General features: G+C 38.6%; 1 protein-coding gene across 1 annotated transcript in view; it reads right to left on the reverse strand.

Moving 5' to 3' along the window:
- The window catches only part of itsn2b (intersectin 2b), a 46,233-nt gene that overhangs the window by 16,574 nt on the left and 7,820 nt on the right, over window positions 1-21,839 (reverse strand). The window contains exons 2-25 of the mRNA XM_088004370.1: window positions 18,058-18,115; window positions 17,202-17,294; window positions 17,052-17,115; window positions 16,761-16,933; window positions 15,764-16,015; window positions 14,647-14,722; window positions 14,443-14,561; window positions 12,967-13,030; window positions 11,608-11,745; window positions 11,397-11,485; window positions 11,020-11,282; window positions 9,989-10,138; window positions 9,763-9,903; window positions 9,274-9,361; window positions 8,950-9,089; window positions 6,563-6,699; window positions 5,702-6,462; window positions 5,505-5,626; window positions 2,901-3,146; window positions 2,634-2,830; window positions 1,237-1,283; window positions 953-1,119; window positions 588-618; window positions 212-333 (exon numbers count right to left, since the gene is read on the reverse strand). Coding sequence (XP_087860496.1) covers window positions 212-333; window positions 588-618; window positions 953-1,119; window positions 1,237-1,283; window positions 2,634-2,830; window positions 2,901-3,146; window positions 5,505-5,626; window positions 5,702-6,462; window positions 6,563-6,699; window positions 8,950-9,089; window positions 9,274-9,361; window positions 9,763-9,903; window positions 9,989-10,138; window positions 11,020-11,282; window positions 11,397-11,485; window positions 11,608-11,745; window positions 12,967-13,030; window positions 14,443-14,561; window positions 14,647-14,722; window positions 15,764-16,015; window positions 16,761-16,933; window positions 17,052-17,115; window positions 17,202-17,294; window positions 18,058-18,064 — 3,687 coding nt within the window. The 5' untranslated portion in view covers window positions 18,065-18,115. The remainder of the gene's footprint in view (window positions 1-211; window positions 334-587; window positions 619-952; window positions 1,120-1,236; window positions 1,284-2,633; window positions 2,831-2,900; window positions 3,147-5,504; window positions 5,627-5,701; window positions 6,463-6,562; window positions 6,700-8,949; window positions 9,090-9,273; window positions 9,362-9,762; window positions 9,904-9,988; window positions 10,139-11,019; window positions 11,283-11,396; window positions 11,486-11,607; window positions 11,746-12,966; window positions 13,031-14,442; window positions 14,562-14,646; window positions 14,723-15,763; window positions 16,016-16,760; window positions 16,934-17,051; window positions 17,116-17,201; window positions 17,295-18,057; window positions 18,116-21,839) is intronic.

Raw genomic sequence — 21,839 nt, forward strand, 5'->3', positions numbered from 1 at the left:
GTGCTGCTATGACTGTGTGAAGTGAGCTAAGGTGGAACAATTTATGTTTAGGAAAAGTTATTAATATTTATTTAAAAGGAGCCAGCCAATGGTAATTCGTTGTCACACAAATGGCTGTTCATCAACAAAGACGCTTGTTGTTGCTCTCTTATCTGTCTGTCAGCAGTGTTGAGGAATGTTTAAAAATATTAGAAATACAATTTTCACACACCTGAAGCTCTCCGAGCCACCAACCAGACGGGTTCTTGCTGAAAATGAGGATAAGCTGACCACTTTCCAGACTCAGCTGCTCCGGGCTAGCAGAGCTGTAGGCTTTGGTCACCTGAGCGATCTCTGCACACATGACATCATCATTACTTTAAATTTATGACCAAGATTTTAATCTCCATTCTTCATGGTTATTTAGGAAAATGGTACACTTAACAAAATTGAATTAAATAAAGGAAACATTGAGCAAAGTATACCAGTGTGTCTTCAAAGTGCTCTTTCTTTTTACTGTAATTACTGCTTTAACAAGCAGCAATTGCATAAAAAGTCAAAGGACACCAAGTTGAAAATCTTAAACAAGAAAAAACATAAGCGCTTACCTTGCTTTTTCTTTCCAGATACACTTGATGTCTAAAAGGAGAAAAAATAACTTAAATTTAATGCACATAAACATTCACACACAAAAAAGGAACACATGATGATAATATGCTATATTTATATTTGTGGTGTTTATTTTTTGTTTTTCCAAAATAAATTTAAAAGCTATCAAAAACAAAACACTTTGAATTTCAGTTTGCGAATGTTATCAGTTTATCGTTACCATCTCAGGATGACAAACTTATCGGGGTCATTCTTGCACCTTTTTACTTTAGCACAACTTCTACGTTGCAAGAAATGATGGTGAATATGTAAAATTTCTTGAACTCGTGTAGCATTATTCAGAGTTTGTGCAGAGTGTCCTTACGTCAGTCTCTTTGGGTTTGACGTAGTTGCTGGGGAAGGCGCCCGTGTGTTCGCCCGTCGACCCGCGCCACCACTCTCCATCTCGCTGGCTCACTAAGATCACGTCGCCCTCTGAGAACGTCAAGTCATCAGGCTCTGGAGACTCGTACGGGTACAGCGCCACATACTCTGCAATGACAAAAACAAACATAGATGAACTCTACTGATAACGCAGATAGACACGACAAGAATGACAATTTTCCGTGTTAATGGTATAAAGCCACAGTAACTTGAGTTTTACTCTACCTTCAAGCTGAAGGGTGTCAACTGTATCTGAGGTGGAGCTCTTGGGTCTAAAAACAGAGAAAAACGTCCTTCATTATTCTTTTACATTTGTTTTGCATGAGTCCTAAACAGAAAGCAAGCTTCAGGAAATAGAAACTCCTGAAGTAAAGAGTGAAGTTTGGAACAAACACTGGACTGACAGGTAAAGCAAGAGCAACAGCCGCAGATTCAGTTTCGCCACAACATTCATCCCAGAACCAGCCGACATTTATCGTTCACAGAACAGCAAGTTCAAACCCCTGGAGGTGAAAAACAACAAAAGAAAAAATTACATAACTTTGCTGTTTTTTGTTCCAGATCAAGCAGCGTTCATTCTTTAAGTTAGAAGACAGTTTTAAAGCTGTGATAAAATTTTTCCTAAAATGTACACTTAAAAAAAACAAACAAACAGGAAAGGAGTCTTTGGTAAACAATAGGCTGAAAGGAGAAGATAAAGGAAGCCAGAAGAATAAATGCAAGTCATTTCATGGATGTTTGAGTGATTTTTTGTTTTTTTAAATAAAAATATATTTTTATTTTATTTCTGTAATTTCTGTGTGGATATCTTTTTGTTTTAAACTGTGAGAGTTATTTAGTGAACAAATACAGCAAAGACTGTTGCAGATCAGCCAAACCTGGATCTATAAATTAATATTTTCTTCCCTGGAAACATTAAAACAAACTTAAACTGACCTATGAACCAGGACAGATCTACAAAACATGGAATAGTTTTATAAACAAAGACCTCTTTAAATAATAATATGTTCTTTTTAACTTATCGAAGGGGATTATAAGTGGTTATTTTCTCTCCTTCTGGACTCCAAATTACATCATCTACAGGTCTCCACATTTTTTGTCTGATTTTTACTGCAATTTTATTCTCAAAATTGGCCAAAACATTGAATTTAAGTTACTGCTGCATCAGCCTTACTTGTAACACACACAGCAATTAACAAGAAGTCATGTTTAACATCACACATTAGTGCAAATATCGCCATGAAATCTGTTATTTTGATTTTAAAAAAACCCACAAAACAATCATGAAACCCTGGATCAGTGTGAAAAGATGTTAAATATTATTGAATTTTAAGAAACACTTGCTGAATGCTGAAACAAACAGCTATTTATTGATATATTAACAGTTTAATGGGTTTATCAGTACATTCTGTCACAACCAGCCCTTTAAAAACATTCTGATTTTTTATTTGGCCCAAAATGAAAATGAGTTTGACCCCCTGGTTTAGGTCATAAAGCTACATTTCTGGATTTGAAATTCATTTAAGGTGAAGTCCATTTAGGGTTTTCATTTGTTCTGATCTACGATCATGAAAACTAACAATAGTAAGAAACTTTTGATGGAGCCCTGATTCATGACTTACTCTGACCCTTCCTCTTCTCCCAGGACCGTCACGTAGGTTTTGGGGAACCAGCCCTTTTCACCGTTCAGCTCCCCCAGCCACCAGTTCTCCTGCTGCTCCAACACGCGAATCACGTCGTCCTTGTTGAAGTTCAGGTGGTTGTCCGTCTTTGCCGTCCAGGAGCAGAGCGCCTGAGCCAAAACGTTCCCCACCACCGGCTGCAACAGAGGAGACAGCTCAGCGAAACATCGAAGCGCCCGAGCACCAGGAGGCGGTCGCCGTGGTTACCTGTCCGTGCGTCTCAGAAGGAGCCGGGTGTGGAGACTGCGTTGGGGTGAAGGCAGACTTTGTGCCTGATCCCTTTGCAGCTTCCAGCGCATTGGAAAGCTGCGCCTGGATCGACACTTGAGGAGCGGCAGCGGCGAGTTTAGCTGACGGGCCGACCTTTTCAACGTAGCTCTCTGGGAAATATCCCATCTTCCCCTGTTTGCTGCCGTACAGCCAGCCCTCCTCTTTCTCCGTCGTCTCGTCCACCTGGCAGCAAACAGACAGGATCGATTTTTACATCACGAGAAGGACGCAGGAGACTTTTGACCAACAGAATAACTTCTGAGACATCAGCTACGTTAACCTGAGGGAAGTCGGCAAAGATTTTTTTAATAAATATTTAACAAAGATACTAATTAATGTTTTCAGAGGTCATAAAAGGTCAAGCAGCAAGTCCATATTTACAACATCCAATACATATGGTGCCAATCAACTTTGCTACAAATATTTCAACTGTAGAAACATAGCACAATTAATTTATACAGCTCTGGAAAAAGTTAAGAGACCAGTTTCTCTGATTTCACTCTTTATTGGTTTATGTTTGAGTAAAATGAACATTGTTCTTTTATTCTGTAAACTACTGACAACATGTCTCTGAGATTCCAAACTAAAACTTTGTATTTATTTGCACAAAATGAGAAATGGTCAAAATAACTAAAAACACGCAGTGCTAATGCAAAGAAAACAAGTTCATGTTCATTTATAAACAAAAATACCGTATTTTCCGCACTATAAGACGCACCTAAAAACCTTCAATTTCCTCAAAAGCCGACAGTGCGCCTTATAATCCGGTGCGCCTTATATATGGACCAATATTGAGCCACAACAGGTCCAGCAACGGACCTTACCACAGGGGCCGCGTTTCATTGGCTAATGCCCATTTTAGGTCACAGTGCAGCTACCACGTGCGTGACCATCTCACAAACACAAGCTACAGTAGTAAACATATGCTAATGTACATTGTGGACCATCAAAACCATGAATGCCCGACTTACCCAGCCTTGCAAGAACAATAGGCATCAGTGATCTTGTCCACAGCTATATTTATGCTGAGGGTGTGAGGATCTGCTGTTTTCCTCATCTATCGGTAGCTTTTAGCTGTGACGCGCACAATGTTGGAGGCATCCAGTGGCTCAAACACCTTGATGTCGTCCAAAAAAGATGACATGAACTTGTTGGTTCCCCTGTCCATTGTCGTGGCTGATATGTTGTGAAAATCCGGCAGAAATGCTACGCTAATTAACTCAGATCGAAATGAAAGACGTCATGTTTACACAGACATGCAGTAGGCTGCTTACGAAGTTGGTCCACTACGGTAAGCAGCCGCCAACTTCTTTTTCCCCGTAGAAGAAGTAGTGCGCGGTGCATGCTGGGATAGTTGTCAGAACACTGGTTTGTTAATAAAGTTTGATAATACATTTAAAGGGGGGGGGGGGCAGGGGAAGAGAGACAGAGACTGCAGCGGCAGCGTGTCGGTTGGTCTGTGTTACCCAGAAAGCAGTTGGGCATAATATCGCAACACCAACACCGTGAGTGAAACAACGGCTGGGCCAGCCTACTATATAAAGTACTCGGGGACCATTTCTTTATTAATGTGGATGTGTAATAATAGAGTATGAAGCGTCTATTCTATGCGCCTTATAATGCGGTGCGCCTAATGTATGAAAAAAGTCCTAAAATAGGCCATTCATTGAAGGTGCGCCTTATAATCCGGTGCGCCTTATAGTGCGGAAAATACGGTACTCATGTTTTAACTCAGGAACAGTTCAGAAATCAGTATTTGGTGGAATAACCAGGAGGTTTTCAATGGGGCTCAGTGCACTGGGCTCTTAGTTTTTCCAGAGCTTTATAAGTTTTGTTTGACTTTGTTAAGAGGGGTAAAGCTGACCTTTGTTGACCTTTGACCCCGGAAACGTTTTTCATTTGTGAAATCTTAAAAATGATAATGACACAAATAAAACATAAAACAGTTGACGGACATCATATTTTGTCTAGTTTGAAGAAGGTGAGGGGAGATAACTTTAACCTTTAACCTTTATTTTCAACGCATCTGAACGGCCAGATACTAATCTTAACACCAACAAAATAATCTGATCTCTGCCACTTCCATAAAATGGATACACATCAGATTGTTTCCATCTGAACGGTCATGTCGCATTTAGAGAGTTTCCCGCTTCCACCTCTGGACGTTTATTGTGATGTAAACAAATCAAATAACTGAAGCGCATCATATCACAGTCAGTCGTTCCAGTTAATGCTCCACAAAGTGTTGTTGCCATTAGTTGAGTTTTCTTTTATCAGCTTCCTTCGTCTTGCTATGATCTGGTAACGATGTCATCGGCTCCATTGCTGAATAAACTTTGAAATCGATCCATAAACGTCTCCGTCCGTCATCGTTTCTGTCGTGTGATGTCAGCAATCTTTTCTGGGCATTCGGGTCGCTTTGGGGTCGTAAACCGTTCACACAGCATCTCACTGGATTTAATTAGTTTTATGAATCAGATTTCATGACACCGTCAGCCTAGAGCGTTAAAACCGGCAGTGTTTCCTAAATGACGTTTTTACCTCGATGATGTCGTCTGCTTCAAAGCTGAGCTCTTCGCTGTTGCGCGCAGTGAACGGGTAAAGTGCTTTGTAGGATGTGAGGGCAGCAGACTTCCTGTGCTGCGCGGCCTTCGGCTGACCACCTGTAGCAGCAGGTGAATAAGGAGGTGAATTAATCTGGATTATAATCCAGGAGAAAACAGAGTTGTTCTGCTCACCCTTCCTCTCCTCCAGGCCTCTCAGCAGAGCCGTCAGCTTCTCCTGGATGTCCACCTTCCCTCCGTTCGGCTGCTGCTTACGGGATCCCTCCTCCCTCTTCTTCTTCTCCTCCAGCTCTGCTTTTCTCCTCTCCTCTTCCTCCTGCTGAAGTCTTCTCCTCTCTTCCTCTCGCTTCCTCTTGTCCTCCTCTTCCCTCCGTTTCTCCTCCTGCTCTCTCTTTCTCCTCTCGTCAGCGTCTCGGAGCGCCGCCTCCGCTGCTCGATGTCTCCTCCTCTCCTCTTCCTCCTTCTCCCTCCGGCGCTCATTCTCCTTCTTCTCCTCTTCCATCCTCCTCCTGTCCTCCTCCCTCTTCCGTCGCTCCTCCTCTTCCTTGCGTTTCCTCTCCTCCTCTTCTTTTCTCTTTTTTTCTTCCTGCCTCCTCTCCTGCTCCAGCTGCTTTCTCTCCTCCTCTAGTTTCCTCCTCTCTTCCTCCAGTTTTCTCCTCTCCTCCTCCTGCCTGCGTCTCTCTATCTGCCTCACGCGCTCTTCCTCCTCTCTTTTCTTCCTCTCCTCCTCTTCTCTCCTTTTCCGTTCGGCCTCCTCCTTCGCTCTCAGCTCTCGCTCCGCCTGCTCCCTGGCAGCCTGGAGGAGAGCCTGTCTCTCCCTCTCCTCTTCCTCCCTCTTTTTGGCCTCCCTTTCCTCCTCAATTCTCCTCTGACGTTCTTCTTCATCCCTCCTCAGCTTCTCCTGCCACTGGCGCTCCTTTTCCAGTTTAATACGCCTGTTAAGACATTCATGGCGTTACTATAAACTCCTAATGAAGACGACGATAAAGTCTTAAATATCATTTATGATGAAATCTATAAAGTTCTGCTGTGGACCTTTGGGTTTCCTCCTCTTGTCGCTTCCTCTCCTCCTCCTGCTCCTTCCTTCGGATCAACTCGCGCCGCTTTTCCTCTTTGACGCTGCGCAGTTTCTCCAGAGCCGCCTGCTGCTTCCTCTGGCTTTCCTTCAGTTCCTGACACATATTAAAAAATAAAAACACATTTAGAAGCAAATCGTGATCATTAATTTACCAGGACGATAAATTGTCCCAAAATTTTTCCAATAAACAATAATATTGTTATTTTGAGACCGTTTTCAACGGCAAATAATTCAAGTTTGGCGTCTCAAAGACAGTTAAATGTAATTTTGTACAGAACACTTTACACTGGATGACACTTTAAATATCAAAAACAAAAACACAACAACCAAAAACAATAAATAGAAAGAAAATAAAAACCAAACAAAACCCATAAATGAAACAAACTGTGACATCTCAGTAAACAGAATTGCCCTTCAAAAAATACTAATAATCAGAATGAAAATTATCGAGCCATCAGGGATGTCCAAAGTGTGGCCTGAGGGCCATTTGAGGCCGTCTGGATGATTTTGTTTGGTTCCTTGGTCCACAGTTTAAGAATGTCAGTAAACGTCAGGGGTGTCGAACTCATTTTCATTTTGGACCAAATCAAAAATCTGAATGTTCTTAAAGGGCCGGTTCTGCCAGAATGTATTGATAAAACCATTAAAATGTTAAAATATCAATAAGTAGCTGTTTGTTTCAGCATTCAGTGTTTCTTAAAATTAAATCTAGAACATCTTTTCACACTGATCAGTCCATCCAGGATGTCGTGATTGTGTTTCCTTCGCAATTAAAATCACAGATTTCGTGGCGCTGATTTAGAAATATTTGTAAGGAATTTTACGATATTTGCACTAATGTATGATGTTAAATGTGGCTTTTTATTAATCACCATAATGATCACCAACTATAACCTGACATTAAGTAAAGCTGAGGCAGCAGGCTGAAAATATTTTGGAAAATGTTTACCTGTCGTTTAAGAATCTGTTTACATTTTACAGATTCCTTTTCTACAAAATTTAGGCTACTTGGCTTAATTAAAATTTTTATTTAGTATTTTGTTGAGATAAAAACAACAAATGTCTTAAAAAATAAATCTTCTCAGTTTTAATTAAAACAAATGTGGCCCTCAAGTTCTCTCAACAATTTTGTCCCCAATGACAAAAAGTTTGAACACCGCTGGTCTGCACTAATATCTTAGGCAGTACAAAACAAGGATAAGAAATGAAACAAGTCAGGACATGAACACATAAACAAAGACAAAAAGAAAATAGAGAAGGAGTTTCAAAGAGACCTAAGGCGAAACGTTTAGTAGATGGAAGAGTTTACGGAGGCAGGCCAGCAGACAGAAGACAGGCTGAAGCATTTTGTCCTCAGCTCCCAAAAACTGAGGCAGGAAATGAGGAGGGATGCAAGAGGAGCACGGATTAGAAAGGAAGTGAGGAAGAGGAGGACGGATTAGAAAGGAAGTGAGGAGGGAGCAGCGGACGAGGTTAAAGGGTGAAGTGGGACGAGACAGAAGAGAAAAAGAAAGAACAAAATAAGTCCAAGAAGCATTAGGGGGTGTTCGAGATTTAAAAGTTTGCAGAAGTCTAACATTAATGTGAGGGAAAAATAACTTTCTTTACAGGCATGCATCATCCTACCAGCCTACATCTCAAACATTCAACCAATTCAACCTTATACTACTGTTTTGTAAAACCACTGTACAAATAAACATTCATTTTCTACTGATCTTTTCTTATATATTTAAAATTAAATGCAAAGAAGAATTGAAGTCAAACTGTTTGTGAGCACAAACTTACCGACTAAAGAGTAAGTTTAGTCGGTAAGTCTAATTGATGTCAGATTATAATCTGACATCAATTAAAGCTGAGGCGGCCGTTTAGTACAAGTAAGACTGTTTTTGACATTTATTGAGTAAAACCTTCAATAAACTCCCAATTATTAGAACAAAAAGTACGGGGATTTGTTGATTTGGTGTGAATTTCCACGCCAATTCTCAAGAAACTTGAGGGACCAGTTGATATAATCTGGCAGTAGATGGATAAAAACTGCATTGATTTGATTGATAACATAATATTTAAGCACATTTAGTGTTTAGTCTAGGCTCTAGAGGACCACATAAAAAGCTATAGCGGGCCGGATTTGGCCCACGGGCCTCGAGTTTGACACATGTGGATTAGAATCAGAGAAATATGTGCAAACAACAGGTTGGTGTTGTCTTTATGAGGTGGAGAACTCTTCATTCTTTGAATTAGCTGAGAAGCGTCTCTGTAAAAAGTGTCAGCAGCTTCACAGATGTAGATAAATAGAGATAAATTAGAGAGATGAATGCCCTGAATGCCATTCCTTCACTCCTACCTGCATGTCTTTGTTGTACTGGTCCATCTGGGCCAGCTTGGCAGCCGTTTCCTTCTCCAGAGCTTCCAGCTGGTCTCTCAGTTTCATGCAGCTCCCTCTTTTCTCTGTGACTCCCATCTTTAGGTTGGACATGGCTGAAGCTACAACAAGGTCAAAAACACACAATTCCACAGTCAGAGAACATTAAGAAAACTCTTCACATCTTTCCAGTCAGAGGTCAATACTTAAAATCACATTTCACTTTACAAACTAAGCAGCTTCAAACTGTTTGAGATTAATCTGAGTTTGGATCAGTGGCACGTCTGACCAGCCCTCAGTACTAACCAGGCAGGTTATTCAGAGACATGTTCTGGAGTTTTTCTGCCAGTCGTTTCTTCTCTGGAGTCAGCTGGGACAACTTCCTCTGAAAATCCTGACCACATGCAAACACAGACAATTAATTAAATACATATCACATCAAAGAGACGATTTATGCTAGTTTGATATTTAAAAGTATCCAATTCATCTAATACTCTTTGATTAGATTAGATAAATTAGAGAGTGATAAATGAGAGAGAAATGAGAGAGAAATTAGAGAGAGAGAGAATAGAAAGTTATATAGATAAATTAGACAGACAGACAGATAGATAAGAGAATGAGAGAATAGAGAGTGAAATAAATTAGAGAGAGACTGATATATAATCTACTAAACTTGGATTCTGATCTATGAGTGTTGCGTATAAAAGAATGAATAAATAATATTTCTCTCAACTTTCCAAACATCATTATGAATAAAGTATGATTTATCTGACCAAACAGAAGAACGGATCAAACCTCTATCTGTCTTTGCAGAGCGTTCAGATCCTGTTGCCGTGTGTCTTTCTTCTGATCTAGAAGATCGAACTCTGTCCTCTGGAGTTTCTTGTTGTTCTGAATGTCCCGCAGTCGGTCAGAAATCTGACGCTGTTTGTTACCCTGAAAACCAAGAGGTCAGACAAACTTCCAACTTTGCTGGCATATGGTTGGAAAAGGGAAAAAAAGGTGTCTTTTCAGGACTCACCACTGCCTCCAGCTCCATCTCTAGATTCCTCTTCTTGGCCTTCAGCTTGATGATCTCGTCCTGCTCCTGCTCCTTCTTCATCTTCAGCTCGCCGCGCTTCCTCCTCTCAAGCTCCTCCTTCCTCTGTCGCTCCAGCTCCCGCTGCGCCGCCTGGAGTCACCGGAGGTCAACAGGGTTGCACAGTAACATTCAAGCACTTTTCAAGCATTTTCAAGGTGAGATTTTAAACTTTTCCAGCATCACACTCTGGAAATAAAAATACAAAAAAGCTAAAAAATAAAATAAAATAAAAGATACAGCTTCAGTTCACTGGTATATGTTGTCATTCACAAGTGTTTATAATTTTTTTGATAGCATTCACATGTAATTTCATGTTTTGATTCATTTTATTGTTGATCTGAATGGAATGGTGGAATCAACTGACTCACTCTGTGGTTACCTAGCAACAGCCTTTTGACCAACTTGTGGTTGCCTAGCAACAACCTGTTGAGTAACTGGCGCAGCAGTTAAAAATCTGCTTCATAACTGCTTAAAAATATAAAAACAACACAGTGGAGTGAAAACTGGATGAAACGGAAAAGGTCACTCATTTTGTAAACATTTGTGATATTTACAACAAAAAACTAATCAATATTTATTGATATTGACCAATATAAAGTGCTTATATTGTGATCCGTTTTGTTTTTAGCCATAGAAATAAGAAATATTCATTACATTGAAACAATCCAAACAAATTGTATTAAGGTAAACAATCTTCCTGTTTAAATTAAATTAAATGCTTAAACACAATATACAAAAAGTTACAAAAAATCTCTAAAAAATGTCCATGTGATGTTTTCTGGAATTTAGCAAATAGAAATAATTTTGGTAATTCTAACTGCCCTAAAAGAAGAAAATTTTAGTCTGATTTAACTTCAGACAGTGAGAAAAAACTTGTCAATGTGTAAATGTTTTCCATATGTAGGCTTTTAATCAAATATTAGATTCCAAAACACCTAAAGTGAAAGCCGCTCAGCACTGAGTCACCTCACCTCTTTTCTCTCTCTCTCTCTCTGCCTCTCCTCCTCCCTCTGTCTCTCCAGTTCCCTCTGTCGCTCCAGCCTTTGCTCCTCTTCCTTCCTCCTACGCTCCTCCGCCTCGCGGGCCTCCCTCTCCTTCCTCTCGCGCTCCTCCCGTTCTTTCTGAGCGCGCCGCTCCTGCTCCTTCCTCTCCGCCTCCAGCAGAGCCAGTCGTCTTTTCTCCAGCTCGGCATTCCCCTGCTCTATGTTGGCTTTGAACTTATCCTCAAACGACACTGGAATGAAAAACGTCGTTTTTTTTTTTTTTTAACTCAATGTCAATCTTGCTAATGACACAAAAAAATGTGGATGTGAAAGAAGGATAAAGTAGAGACTGTGGGAGTACTGACGGTTAGTTTTGGGTTTCTGTGGCGGTTCTGCATCGAGATCGTCAATCATCGCCGAATAGAGGTTAGAGCTGGACCCATTCAATGCACTCCTGTAGCGCAGATTAAAAATAAATGACTACAAAACATCCTTAAATTGGCAACTAACTGTGCCAAAGTTATTCCAAGAATGTTTCCATGTTTTCTAAAGTATTTCCAGACTGTGTCGTCATACCTCTGTGAGGGTGGTACCAACTCGGTCGGCAGGGTGAGTGGCAGCGGTTGTCCGCTCTTCGCCATGTCAACAAGATGCATAGCCAGAACAAACTCCTCCACATTCAGCTTTCCGTCCTTATTCACATCAGATAAAGTCCTGCAGACGTAATGAATCACTAATTAAAGTTTTTACTCAACTGTAAAAAGAGTATTATCCATTTACCAGCTAGCGTATCATTTCATAGCACATTGAAGTAACATTCAGTTGCTATAAAAATGCTATTAATATTCAATATAACTTACAATAAAACATAATTTCTACTTGGTAATTTAATGTCTTGAAATTGGGCCTCTGTCTCTTTAAGAAATTCCTGATCTTTCCAACATCATCGCAATGTGGCTCCTCTATTAACCCTTTAACAGTGTTTTTGCGATTATAAGTAGATCGTATATTGTTACAGCTCCACCAGGTGTTTGCTAATTGCTGCTGGCTAGTCTGAAGGAGCTGAGTGGGGGAATCGCAGGGGAATGATGTGAGGCAGAAGCTTGTAGACTGCAACTCTGAGGCGGAGCTGTGCCTCGAAGGCGGGGCTAGGTCCACCCAGGCATTTTGGACAACTGAATGGTTGCCATGGAGATTAAAGGATTTCTCAAACACGCATGAAAGAATCAAAGCAACACTCCAGGTCTGTTTTTGATGAGGAAATAACATTATAACAGAAAAACATCAGGAAAAGAGGTTTTTAGGTATTATGATCTCTGACTGTGAAACAGCCTTTTTACGGAGAAGCTGCTGGAATCATTCAACATTTTCTATTTCTAAGGTCTAATATTTTCTCTGGTGTTTATTCATTTGGATGTTAGATAATACTTTTACATTTATTCTCATCTAATCTTTTATTTTCAGTAAACATTGTATTTTATTCCTGTTTTTTATTTTCCATTTATCATTTAATCTGTGGTTTCATCATATTCAGGGCTTTAAACTTTACACAACTTTCTGTTGTTCTCATGACACTTTGTTCACCAACATTCCCTGAGGTTTTCTCAGAACATAAATATTTATACTGATATTAATTTACACCCAAATGGACTCTGTTTACTAAACTGAGGGAAAATGTTTGGCCTGGATTCTTTTAGGGGTATTAGAGTAAAAGGCACTGAACACAAATTTTTATACATTTTTATTCCGCTTCACAATTATGAACTACTTGGTGTTTCTGTACCATATATAATCTCATAAAATACATAAATTTGTGATTTTAACATGGAAAGTGTGAAACGGTTCAAACTGCTTTAATCATTTTGCAAACAGAAAGACTGGATATGAACGAGACAGAGTTAATTTTTCTCTTTGTTTGGAGACAAATGTTCTCACCAGATGGAGGCCAGCTGCGTCTGCGTCAGCATCGTAGTTGCCATGGCGCTTCTCACCTGTTGACCTGGAAACATGAGTGAAAAATGTCATGGTGGTTTGTGCAGCACATATATGCTGCTGATGAAGGAAGCATGAGATCCAGAGCTGTAAGCGTCTGTTTTAACTAAATCACAAACACAAAAAAAAGTTTGACCTCAGGTGTTTCCGTCAGATAAAAGAAATAAAGACTGTAAATGAATGTAACAGCTTGGGTGGAGAGATGCAAAACAAGCCACTTGTGTAACTTGTTTTATGCGTCTGACTGCATTGATCTGGAAAACACATGTAAATGTGGCTGGAGGAAAAGAGTGAGAATGTGTTTACGTGTGCTTTTGTCATTTCAATAAACCATTTATTTTCATAAAAACAGGTTTGGCGAGACCTTTAAAGAAAGACATTAAATGCACACTATTTATGTTGAGAAATATGCCCTGTGTTTAAACACACCCATAAGTACAGCCACGACTCCCTGTGATAAAATCACCAGTGATCACTCTTCAGGGAGATCCACAGCTACAGTTTTCTATTGCTGCCTTCACACCAGGAATCAGCCATCCAGTTGACCGTCATGTTTTTGAGTTAAAAAATGTTTAAAGTTGACAGAAAATGTGAAAATATGACTTGATAGTTGTGCATTATTAGAAGACTGGAAGATTAATACTTAAACATCAACTATATGCAATAATAAAAAAAAACCCTAAGATAAATTAACAATGATAAGCCTGGTGGGGGCAGAAGTAAAGCCTGGTCACCCGCCAGGCTTATGATACACTGAGAGAAACCCTGTTTTAGAACCAAACGCATTTTGAGCATCAGGAGTTTCTGGTTTACATTCAAAGAATATGTGGAGGCGTGTTGAGGACGTGTCGAGGACGTGTCGCGGCGCGTTTCCCACGTCTGACGTGTCCAACGCTGGAGTTAGAAAATCTGAACTTCCGCTGCTTGTAGTTTTGCATTTTCTTAACTGTGGAAGATAAACTAATCGTCACCGTTTGCTCTCGCCTTGTAATCTATGACCAATCAAGCTATGACTACAGAGACAGAAATAGAAAGGACCTGACTTAGAAGAGGATCCGCGAGGAAGTTGGAACGTTGAGTAAGTTATAACAAATATTGAAAATATTTCCCCACATTTGAGCTATCTAAATCCGTTCAGGAAAAACGTTGAGTCATGTTAAATAAATGTTAAATAAACGTATTTATTTAGACGAAACATGTAGAAGACGGAAGAAGAGTTTGAGGGACACGTATGCCTAGGAGTCTCCTCTTAACTCCCGACTAAAGAGGTTTGACGTGTCTGACATTAGAGCAAAATGTCAAGTGTCTGACTTCAAAGTGACACGCGTCGAACTTGAAGCGTCCGATGAATGTTTGATGGTGTGAACGCAGCATAATAGCACCATATTTTTTTGACGACAGATAAAAAACACAACACACCTGTAAGGTATCCAACCATCTGTGTGTCCAAGATGTTGAAGTGCTGCCTGTACTTCAGTCTGGAGGGATGCGGCACAGCCCAGTCACTGGGAACCGCAGCCATGGGAGAGGAGGCGGAGCTGAAAGATTTACACACCATAAGAAACTGAAAACAAACAGGAAAACAACATATCAGGTCTACGTTTAGGTTTCTGTGTGTTTTACCTCCCAGATCCAAGATCCAGCAGAGGAGAGGAGAGTCCACCCGGAGAGGCATAGGAAACTCCACCAAGAGGCAGGCCTAAGGAACACACATTTATTCATTATCCACATTTATGAGGTTTTTTATTAAATTCAAACACTTGGCAGCTGGTATTAAAATGCCAGCTCTTCTACTTCTTTTCTAGATATTTCAAACAGATTAAAATAAAACTTTGGCTGGCTATTCTTAGCAGACTAAACTGTAGACTGCAAAAAAGAACCAAAGTAACACTCAAAATGATTGCTTTCTTAAAATAATCTCCAATTTTAAGAGCATTTTCATTCTTGGGACACATAAAATAAAAGATGACCAGCAATTTTGTTCAGTATAAATATTTATATTGTATTTATAGCGATAAAAAATGTTCTAGGTTTCATCTCCTTCACAGCAACTTTTGTAAAGAGGATTAAAAACAGGTAAAATATATCACTGAAACCAGAAGTAAAAAATGGCATAAAAATAAAATGTGTATTCTTTTATTGTAATATTTTATGAATAAGTTAAATGATCTCTTCCAAGTATGGATTTTTTTAAATTATTTTTTTAATTTAACACTGCAAAAGCAGAGAAAGTGAACAGTATTTTGTCTTTATCTTCTAGCACAAACACTACAATGCATAGCTTGTCATTATTCCCTTTTACGGTTTAGCTGCTAAATTACTGACATCCAGGAGAAAATGAGATAAAAAATAACTTTTTGGTAGATTACGGCGCAGAAATCCAAAGGATATAGCAAGATTATTATGTTGAAAAGAGATTATTGATATCCTTTTTAATAATCAATAAAAAGTAAATTATTGGCGGTACAGCATTTGAACCCTTGAGCAGCAGGTTTCCTCTGATGTTTTGGTCATTTATCTTTGGTTTTGAGCTCCAAGTCTTTGATAATCTGCAGCTCCTCCTGCAGATTACAATCATCAGTGTATGTAGTTCATACACTGATAATTCAAGTGTATGAACTACAATACCAAAAATTTTCATCACCAAACCAAACAAAAACAAAACGTTGTGTTAACTACACATTTCTTCATAAATGCACAAAGAAAGAAACAGTGGTTAAAGTAGCAACAAATCACACACCGGCGTTCAAACCTCCAGCAAGCATCGGCTGCAGCATTCCCATGGTGCCGTTGGGCAGCGCTGCGTTCCCCACCGTGGGCATCAGAGGCCTGGTGGCGGTGGAGGCGATTAGCGGGTTCATCCCTGCTGACGTGGGAACCATCGGGCTGAGGCCGGTCATCGGGGTCAAAGGTGAGAGTCCGGGGGACGCCATGGAGAGAGGGGCCAACATGGCGAAGTTTGATCCTCCCATCATGGGCACAGAACCAAGACCTGCAGCAAACCATCAAACGTTTACAGCCAACAAGTCAAATACTTGGTGTGAGGGCTGAAACTGATGTTAGTAACTGATTATTCAGATGAGTAATTGATTAATTGTGTAAAAAAAGGGCAATTTTTATTTAAACACTTAAGTTCATTTATAAATTCAGTAAAAATACAAAAACTAAAAATGAGATTTTTTAAAATAGGAAAATATGCATTTTATAATAAAAAAGAAGTAACAGGATTTATTTAGTGAATGATTAACCTTTTATAGCAAAAATATGCATCTGTAGCTAAAAAAATATCTCTAACGTGAAAAGTTCAGTTCTCAATGCTTGACTTATCAATACAGTGTATGGCTGATGCATTGATTATCTTTTAATTAATTAATTATTAAATATGAAAAGGTGCTTAATAACAATGTTTTACAGAATTTGAACCAGGTGAAGCTAAATCTCCCAGTAGATGAGTTCTGGTAAAACATATTTACCTCAAAGAAGGTTATTTTTTCTTTAATACAAAATGTATGTTATTTTTGTACAGTTTTGTCTTAATTACTGTTCTGTTGCTGTTTCATCAAATGGTCTTTTTTGAGTCTACACACTCCAGTTAACAATTAATTGATAATTATTTCAATAATTGATGCATCACAGTTACTACGTTTGGTCATTTCAGCCCTCCTTGATTTCCAAAACAAACTTTTAAACTTAAGAAATGCATTTTAAACGGTAAGTCATCCATAGCGACGCCGTACCGTAGGCCGGGTTGGGCATGGCTGAGGTGGGAGCCGACACTGGAGGCTGCTTCATGATGATGGGCAGCGTTGATGGAAGCTGTGTGCCCTGAAGTTTGAGCTTTATGAGCTTCATAGCGATGGAAAACTCCAACCTGTCCATCTTCCCATCCCGATTCAAGTCGGCCAGAGCCCTGAGAGACAAAGACAAATAAATAAATAAAAAAACACCATAAGGTCAAACAACTGTGCCTCATGATTACAGAGTATGATCCAATTCTGCCTGTGGGTGTTAATATTTATGTTTTGTACCAAATCTCAGCCAGAACAGAGGGAGGGAGTCCTGACTGGAGGAAGAACTTTCTGGCTTGTTCTCCTACAGGAAACAGCAACAATAAAAACATTTTAAACTGGGAGAAATAATGATGGACATCAGGCGTCAGAGTGTCTTAATGTGTGAACCTGAGATGAATCCCATTGACGGGGAGAGAGTGTCGAACTTCTGGTCATGTTTGTCCCTCTCCTCTGGAGAGATCGCCCAAACAGCAGAACCACCTGCAGTCACACAGTTAGAGGAGTCACAAATTTACATTCAATAAGTTTTAAATAATCAAACATGGCTGACAAATCTAATAAAACAGGCACATCATAATAAATCAGAATACTGTTCGAAAGTTCATTTGAGTAAAAAAACAAGAAAAAAGGGAACAAGAAAAAGAAAAAGGGAAAAAGGGGGAAAGGGAAAAAGGAGAGAAAGAAAAGAAAAAACAAAAGAAACAAAAAAGAAAAGAAAAATGAAAAACAGAAAAGAAAAAAGCAAAAAGTAAAAATAATTTAAAAAAGGAAAACAAGAAAAAAACAAAATAAGAAAATAAGACAAAAGAAATAGGGGGAAAAATTTTAAAACGGGGGAAAAAGACAAAAAGAAAAAAGAAAAGAATGAAAGAAAAGCAAACAGACGGTGTTCACATGGGAGCACAGATAAGGAGGAACATAAAAGCCGACATCAGTGAGGAGTCAAGAATGTTCTGGTTTATTGACAAACTGATAATGAAGCGCTCACAAGCCGGTACCTTTAATTATTATTTACAGAAACAAGGTCGGCTAAACAAGACTCTGGTTTAGTAGGAAAACAAACATTAGTTCAAACTTAAATATGCCACCAAGAAAAAATACTTAAAGTAGAGCTGAAAAATAAAAGAGCTGACAGTGTGTTGGCCTCAGCACAACTGCAGAACAATGTTTCTTTGCAAACCAACACACTCGCTCATTTACCCCTCCCTCACACACACACACACAGACACTGCAGAGGTCTTACCATTCATATTTGCAAGGGGGGACTCCCAGTGCCGTCCTCAGCTACCGCTCACGGCCATCTGCAAAGCACAAAGTCACAGTCCATCCGTCAGAGCTGCAGCTGCCCCAGCAGCCGAGGAGCCGCACAAAGAGGAAGAGCAGAGCGATTCTGAGCAGTCAGCGGTCGTAAACAGACTTCTCCTGCGCTCTTCAATCAGGGAACATTGGCGGAGACCCAAACCCTTCAGATGCTTCACTGTTCTCCATACAGAGAAACGCTTCACAACCAAAATGCAATCAATGATAACAATATACAGCTCTGGAAAAAACTAGAAGGCCACCTAAAATGATCAGTTCTCTGGTTTTACTGTTTATAGGCAAATGTTTGAGTAAAATGAACATTGTTCTTTTATTCTATGAACTACTGACAACATGTCTCTGAAATTCCAAGCAAAAATTTTGTTTTTATTTGCAGAAAATGAGGGAAAAGATACAGTGCATTCAGACCTCAAATAGTGCAAAGAAAACAAGTTCATATTAATTTATAAACAACAATAATAATGTTTTAACTCAAGAAGAGTTCAGAAATCAGTATTTGGTGGAATAACCAGGAGGATTTCAATGGGGATCAGTGCAGATAGCTGAACATATATATATATATATATACATACATACATACACACACACACACACACACACACACTACTATATAGGATTAAGCGGACATTAGGACATAAAAATGATGGGTGCATCTATTGCAGTTTTGGGATGAACTGATGATCTAAAATTATGTCTTTTCTTGGTTTAATGCTTTTCAAGAGCATTAAAATGAAAAATGATAAGTGACAATTACTAACTCCAGACATGAACTGGTGGGCCGATCTGCCAGTCTAACCTCTCTAACAGGAGAGCAGAAGAGGACAGTGGATGATTTTTAGATGTTTGCTGAGGTAGATAAGATTGGCTTCACATGTCAGTGTGGGGCGATCACCTGTCTCCCCAAATTAAGGAAATCGGTGCAGATAAATCAATTCGTTCATAATAAAGATTTAAATGTCCAATTTTAATTATTTTTTCTTTCTAAACACCAGCACAGCAGTTTATAAGCTAAATGTAGAATAAAAAACAAACAAACAAAAAAAACAATAGTACATCTGGGTTACAATTTTTTTTTTAATTTTTACATTTAATTTTGAAATCTAAGCAGCTTTTGGTGCGATACTTTGAATCCTATAATCAATGAGGATTCAATGAATTTTGACTGTCAGCTGATCTCAGATTAGTTATTACATCAACTTTTACCATCTTTACCAGGGAATATCTCTTTTAAAGGTTATGTGTGGGAAGAGGGTGTGATCTGTAAACATGGTTCGTCTGAATCACAATTTCTCTACAAGCACAAAAGAAGAAAAAAAGTTACTGATTCATTCAATTCAACCAAGTACCACTAGTGAATACCGCACCATAACAAGGTGTTTGTTTTTGACATTTTGCCACATTTAAATATTTTTGCATCATTAAAGAAATGCTAATATCAACCTGAGTGAACATTAAAAGCAATTATTAAATCAAAATTTAATTTAAGCAACATGACCAGAGCTACAGGAAGTCCAACAGGAATGGGACAAAGACTATAAGGTTGTTTTTTTTTAAAGCAGGATAAGTGTAATGAATTTATAAAAGTGCATTTAACATATATAAACAAAGTCACATACAAACAATTATTGTGCCACCTGACTTTATCAAACTAACTTCAAATTTGCTCTGCTACATATTTTATCGATGTCATCTTTAAAAAAAAACATTTTGTGGTTTAACACCAACAAAGTAGAAGTGAACTGACGTAACATCTAATATTTATAGCTCTCTGAGTTATAAACGTATTTAGTTAATTCTTTGGTTTTTGTATTGTCGTTAGGCTTGTGCTGAACACCTGCTTCCTTTCTGATTATCTCTCAGCCATCGGTCGGTCACTCTAAACGAAGGAACGGAGCAGACGCCCTAATCTTTCTGCACAGCTCAGCTTCCTGTCTGATACCAAACAGTGGTAAACATTTCCTCATTAAACATCAGTCAAAAAAGTTGATTTTCCCAGACAAGAAAAGTGATATTGAAGGAGATATATTAATATTTAAGCACAGGAGGGACGCAGATATTAGACCGATAAATGATATTAGGACTCTGCTGATGCACGAGTTATTTGGTAATTAGAGGAAACATAATAAGGGTGAAAGTGAAGCCTGTGGTCTGGTTGTTACTCTCATACGGGCAGAAAACAGCGAGGAGGGACCGGGCCGCTGCCTGCCATCTGCCTCTTATCCGTCTCCACATCACTCCACAGACGATCCTGTCCTTCCATTCTTAACTTTATTCTTTTGTCCATTCAACCTCTATTTTCACTTTTTACTTCATTAATTTCATGGCTGAAAGGTTAATCTGGATTTCTCAGCACATAAAATGGTACTGGTAGACATGAGAATGATTTAATTTTTCCAAAAAGTTCATGTATTTTTATCAAGTTTATTTATAAAGCACATTTCAGCAACAAGGCAGTTCAAAGTGATTTCTTCACATCATAAAAACACTAAAATACAAAAGTATAGAACACAGTCAACTACTGAAGCATTACATTTTGCAAAGTGGCATCATTACATATCACAATGTTTAGTATTTTTATTAATTATGGTTCAAAAGTAACTCTAAACATCTGGGCTTTTAGTCTAAATCATTGGTCTGCAACCTTTACAATGCTAAGAGCCAGATTTCCCTTCAGTGCAGCAAATTAAGATTTGTTCAGAACCACATATTTAAATTATTTTTGGTAAAAGGCTACTTTGGAAAAAATGTCACTTTAAAGATCCACATTTTAGTTCTGTTTTTGAGTTTTAGAATAAAGATATATAAATATAAGAATGTTGATATATTTCTTTCTGAAATGATGAAATGAAATGAAATAAAATAAAAAAAGTACATTATTTCCAACTTATTTACAAAATAAAGTAGAACTTAAAGTATTATAACTGGTATTTTTAGTGTCATTCTGTCATAGAAAATCCACTTAATACATGAAAAACTGATTAAACCAGGATTTGGTGTTAAAATTTATACTTAGAAACATTACATGTTTCTAAGTATGGAGTTATTAAGAGCCATTGTGGATCATTCAAAGAGCCACTTATGGCTCCGGAGCCGCAGGTTGAAGACCCCCGGTCTAGATTTAAAGGGACTCAGTGTTTTTGATGTTTTACACTTTTCTGGCAGTTTGTTTAAGCCTGTTGCAACAAGTAATAAATCAACCCTTATATTATGAAACCTAATAAATAAATTGATGCTGTAAAAACATGCTTGCAAAACAAAATGGTGGACCTTGGGTTGATGACATCACTCTGAACTATGGAGAGTGTTGCTCGGCAACAAACAAAGAAAGGAGCAAAATTAGTTTCAAAAGTTTAACATCTTAGTCGATTTGTAGGAAAATGTTGGTAAAAAAAAACCACCCAACATTTAATACATAAGAGTAAAATAAGAATTATACATAAAAAAAAAGAGAAAATGAAAAAGGGAGCCACTGGTCAAGTAATTAAAGTTCAGCATCCAGCCGTAACCTAAACCAAATTCTTACCTAATTTGATAATTCAATCCTAAAATGAAGTCCTAAACAGAAAAAAACAAATAAATAAAAAAAAATCAATAACTATGTGCCTGTGGTGACAATTATTTGGTTGCATGTTACAAAAGCCTCCAACACAAAAGTTTCCACTCAGGTTTTAGTCCATTTGTAAAATAAATAAAACAGTTTATCCC

The sequence above is a fragment of the Poecilia mexicana genome, unplaced genomic scaffold, assembly GCF_051168715.1.
Source record: "Poecilia mexicana isolate PSO_F unplaced genomic scaffold, ASM5116871v1 scaffold_3, whole genome shotgun sequence".
Lineage (NCBI taxonomy): Eukaryota > Metazoa > Chordata > Actinopteri > Cyprinodontiformes > Poeciliidae > Poecilia > Poecilia mexicana.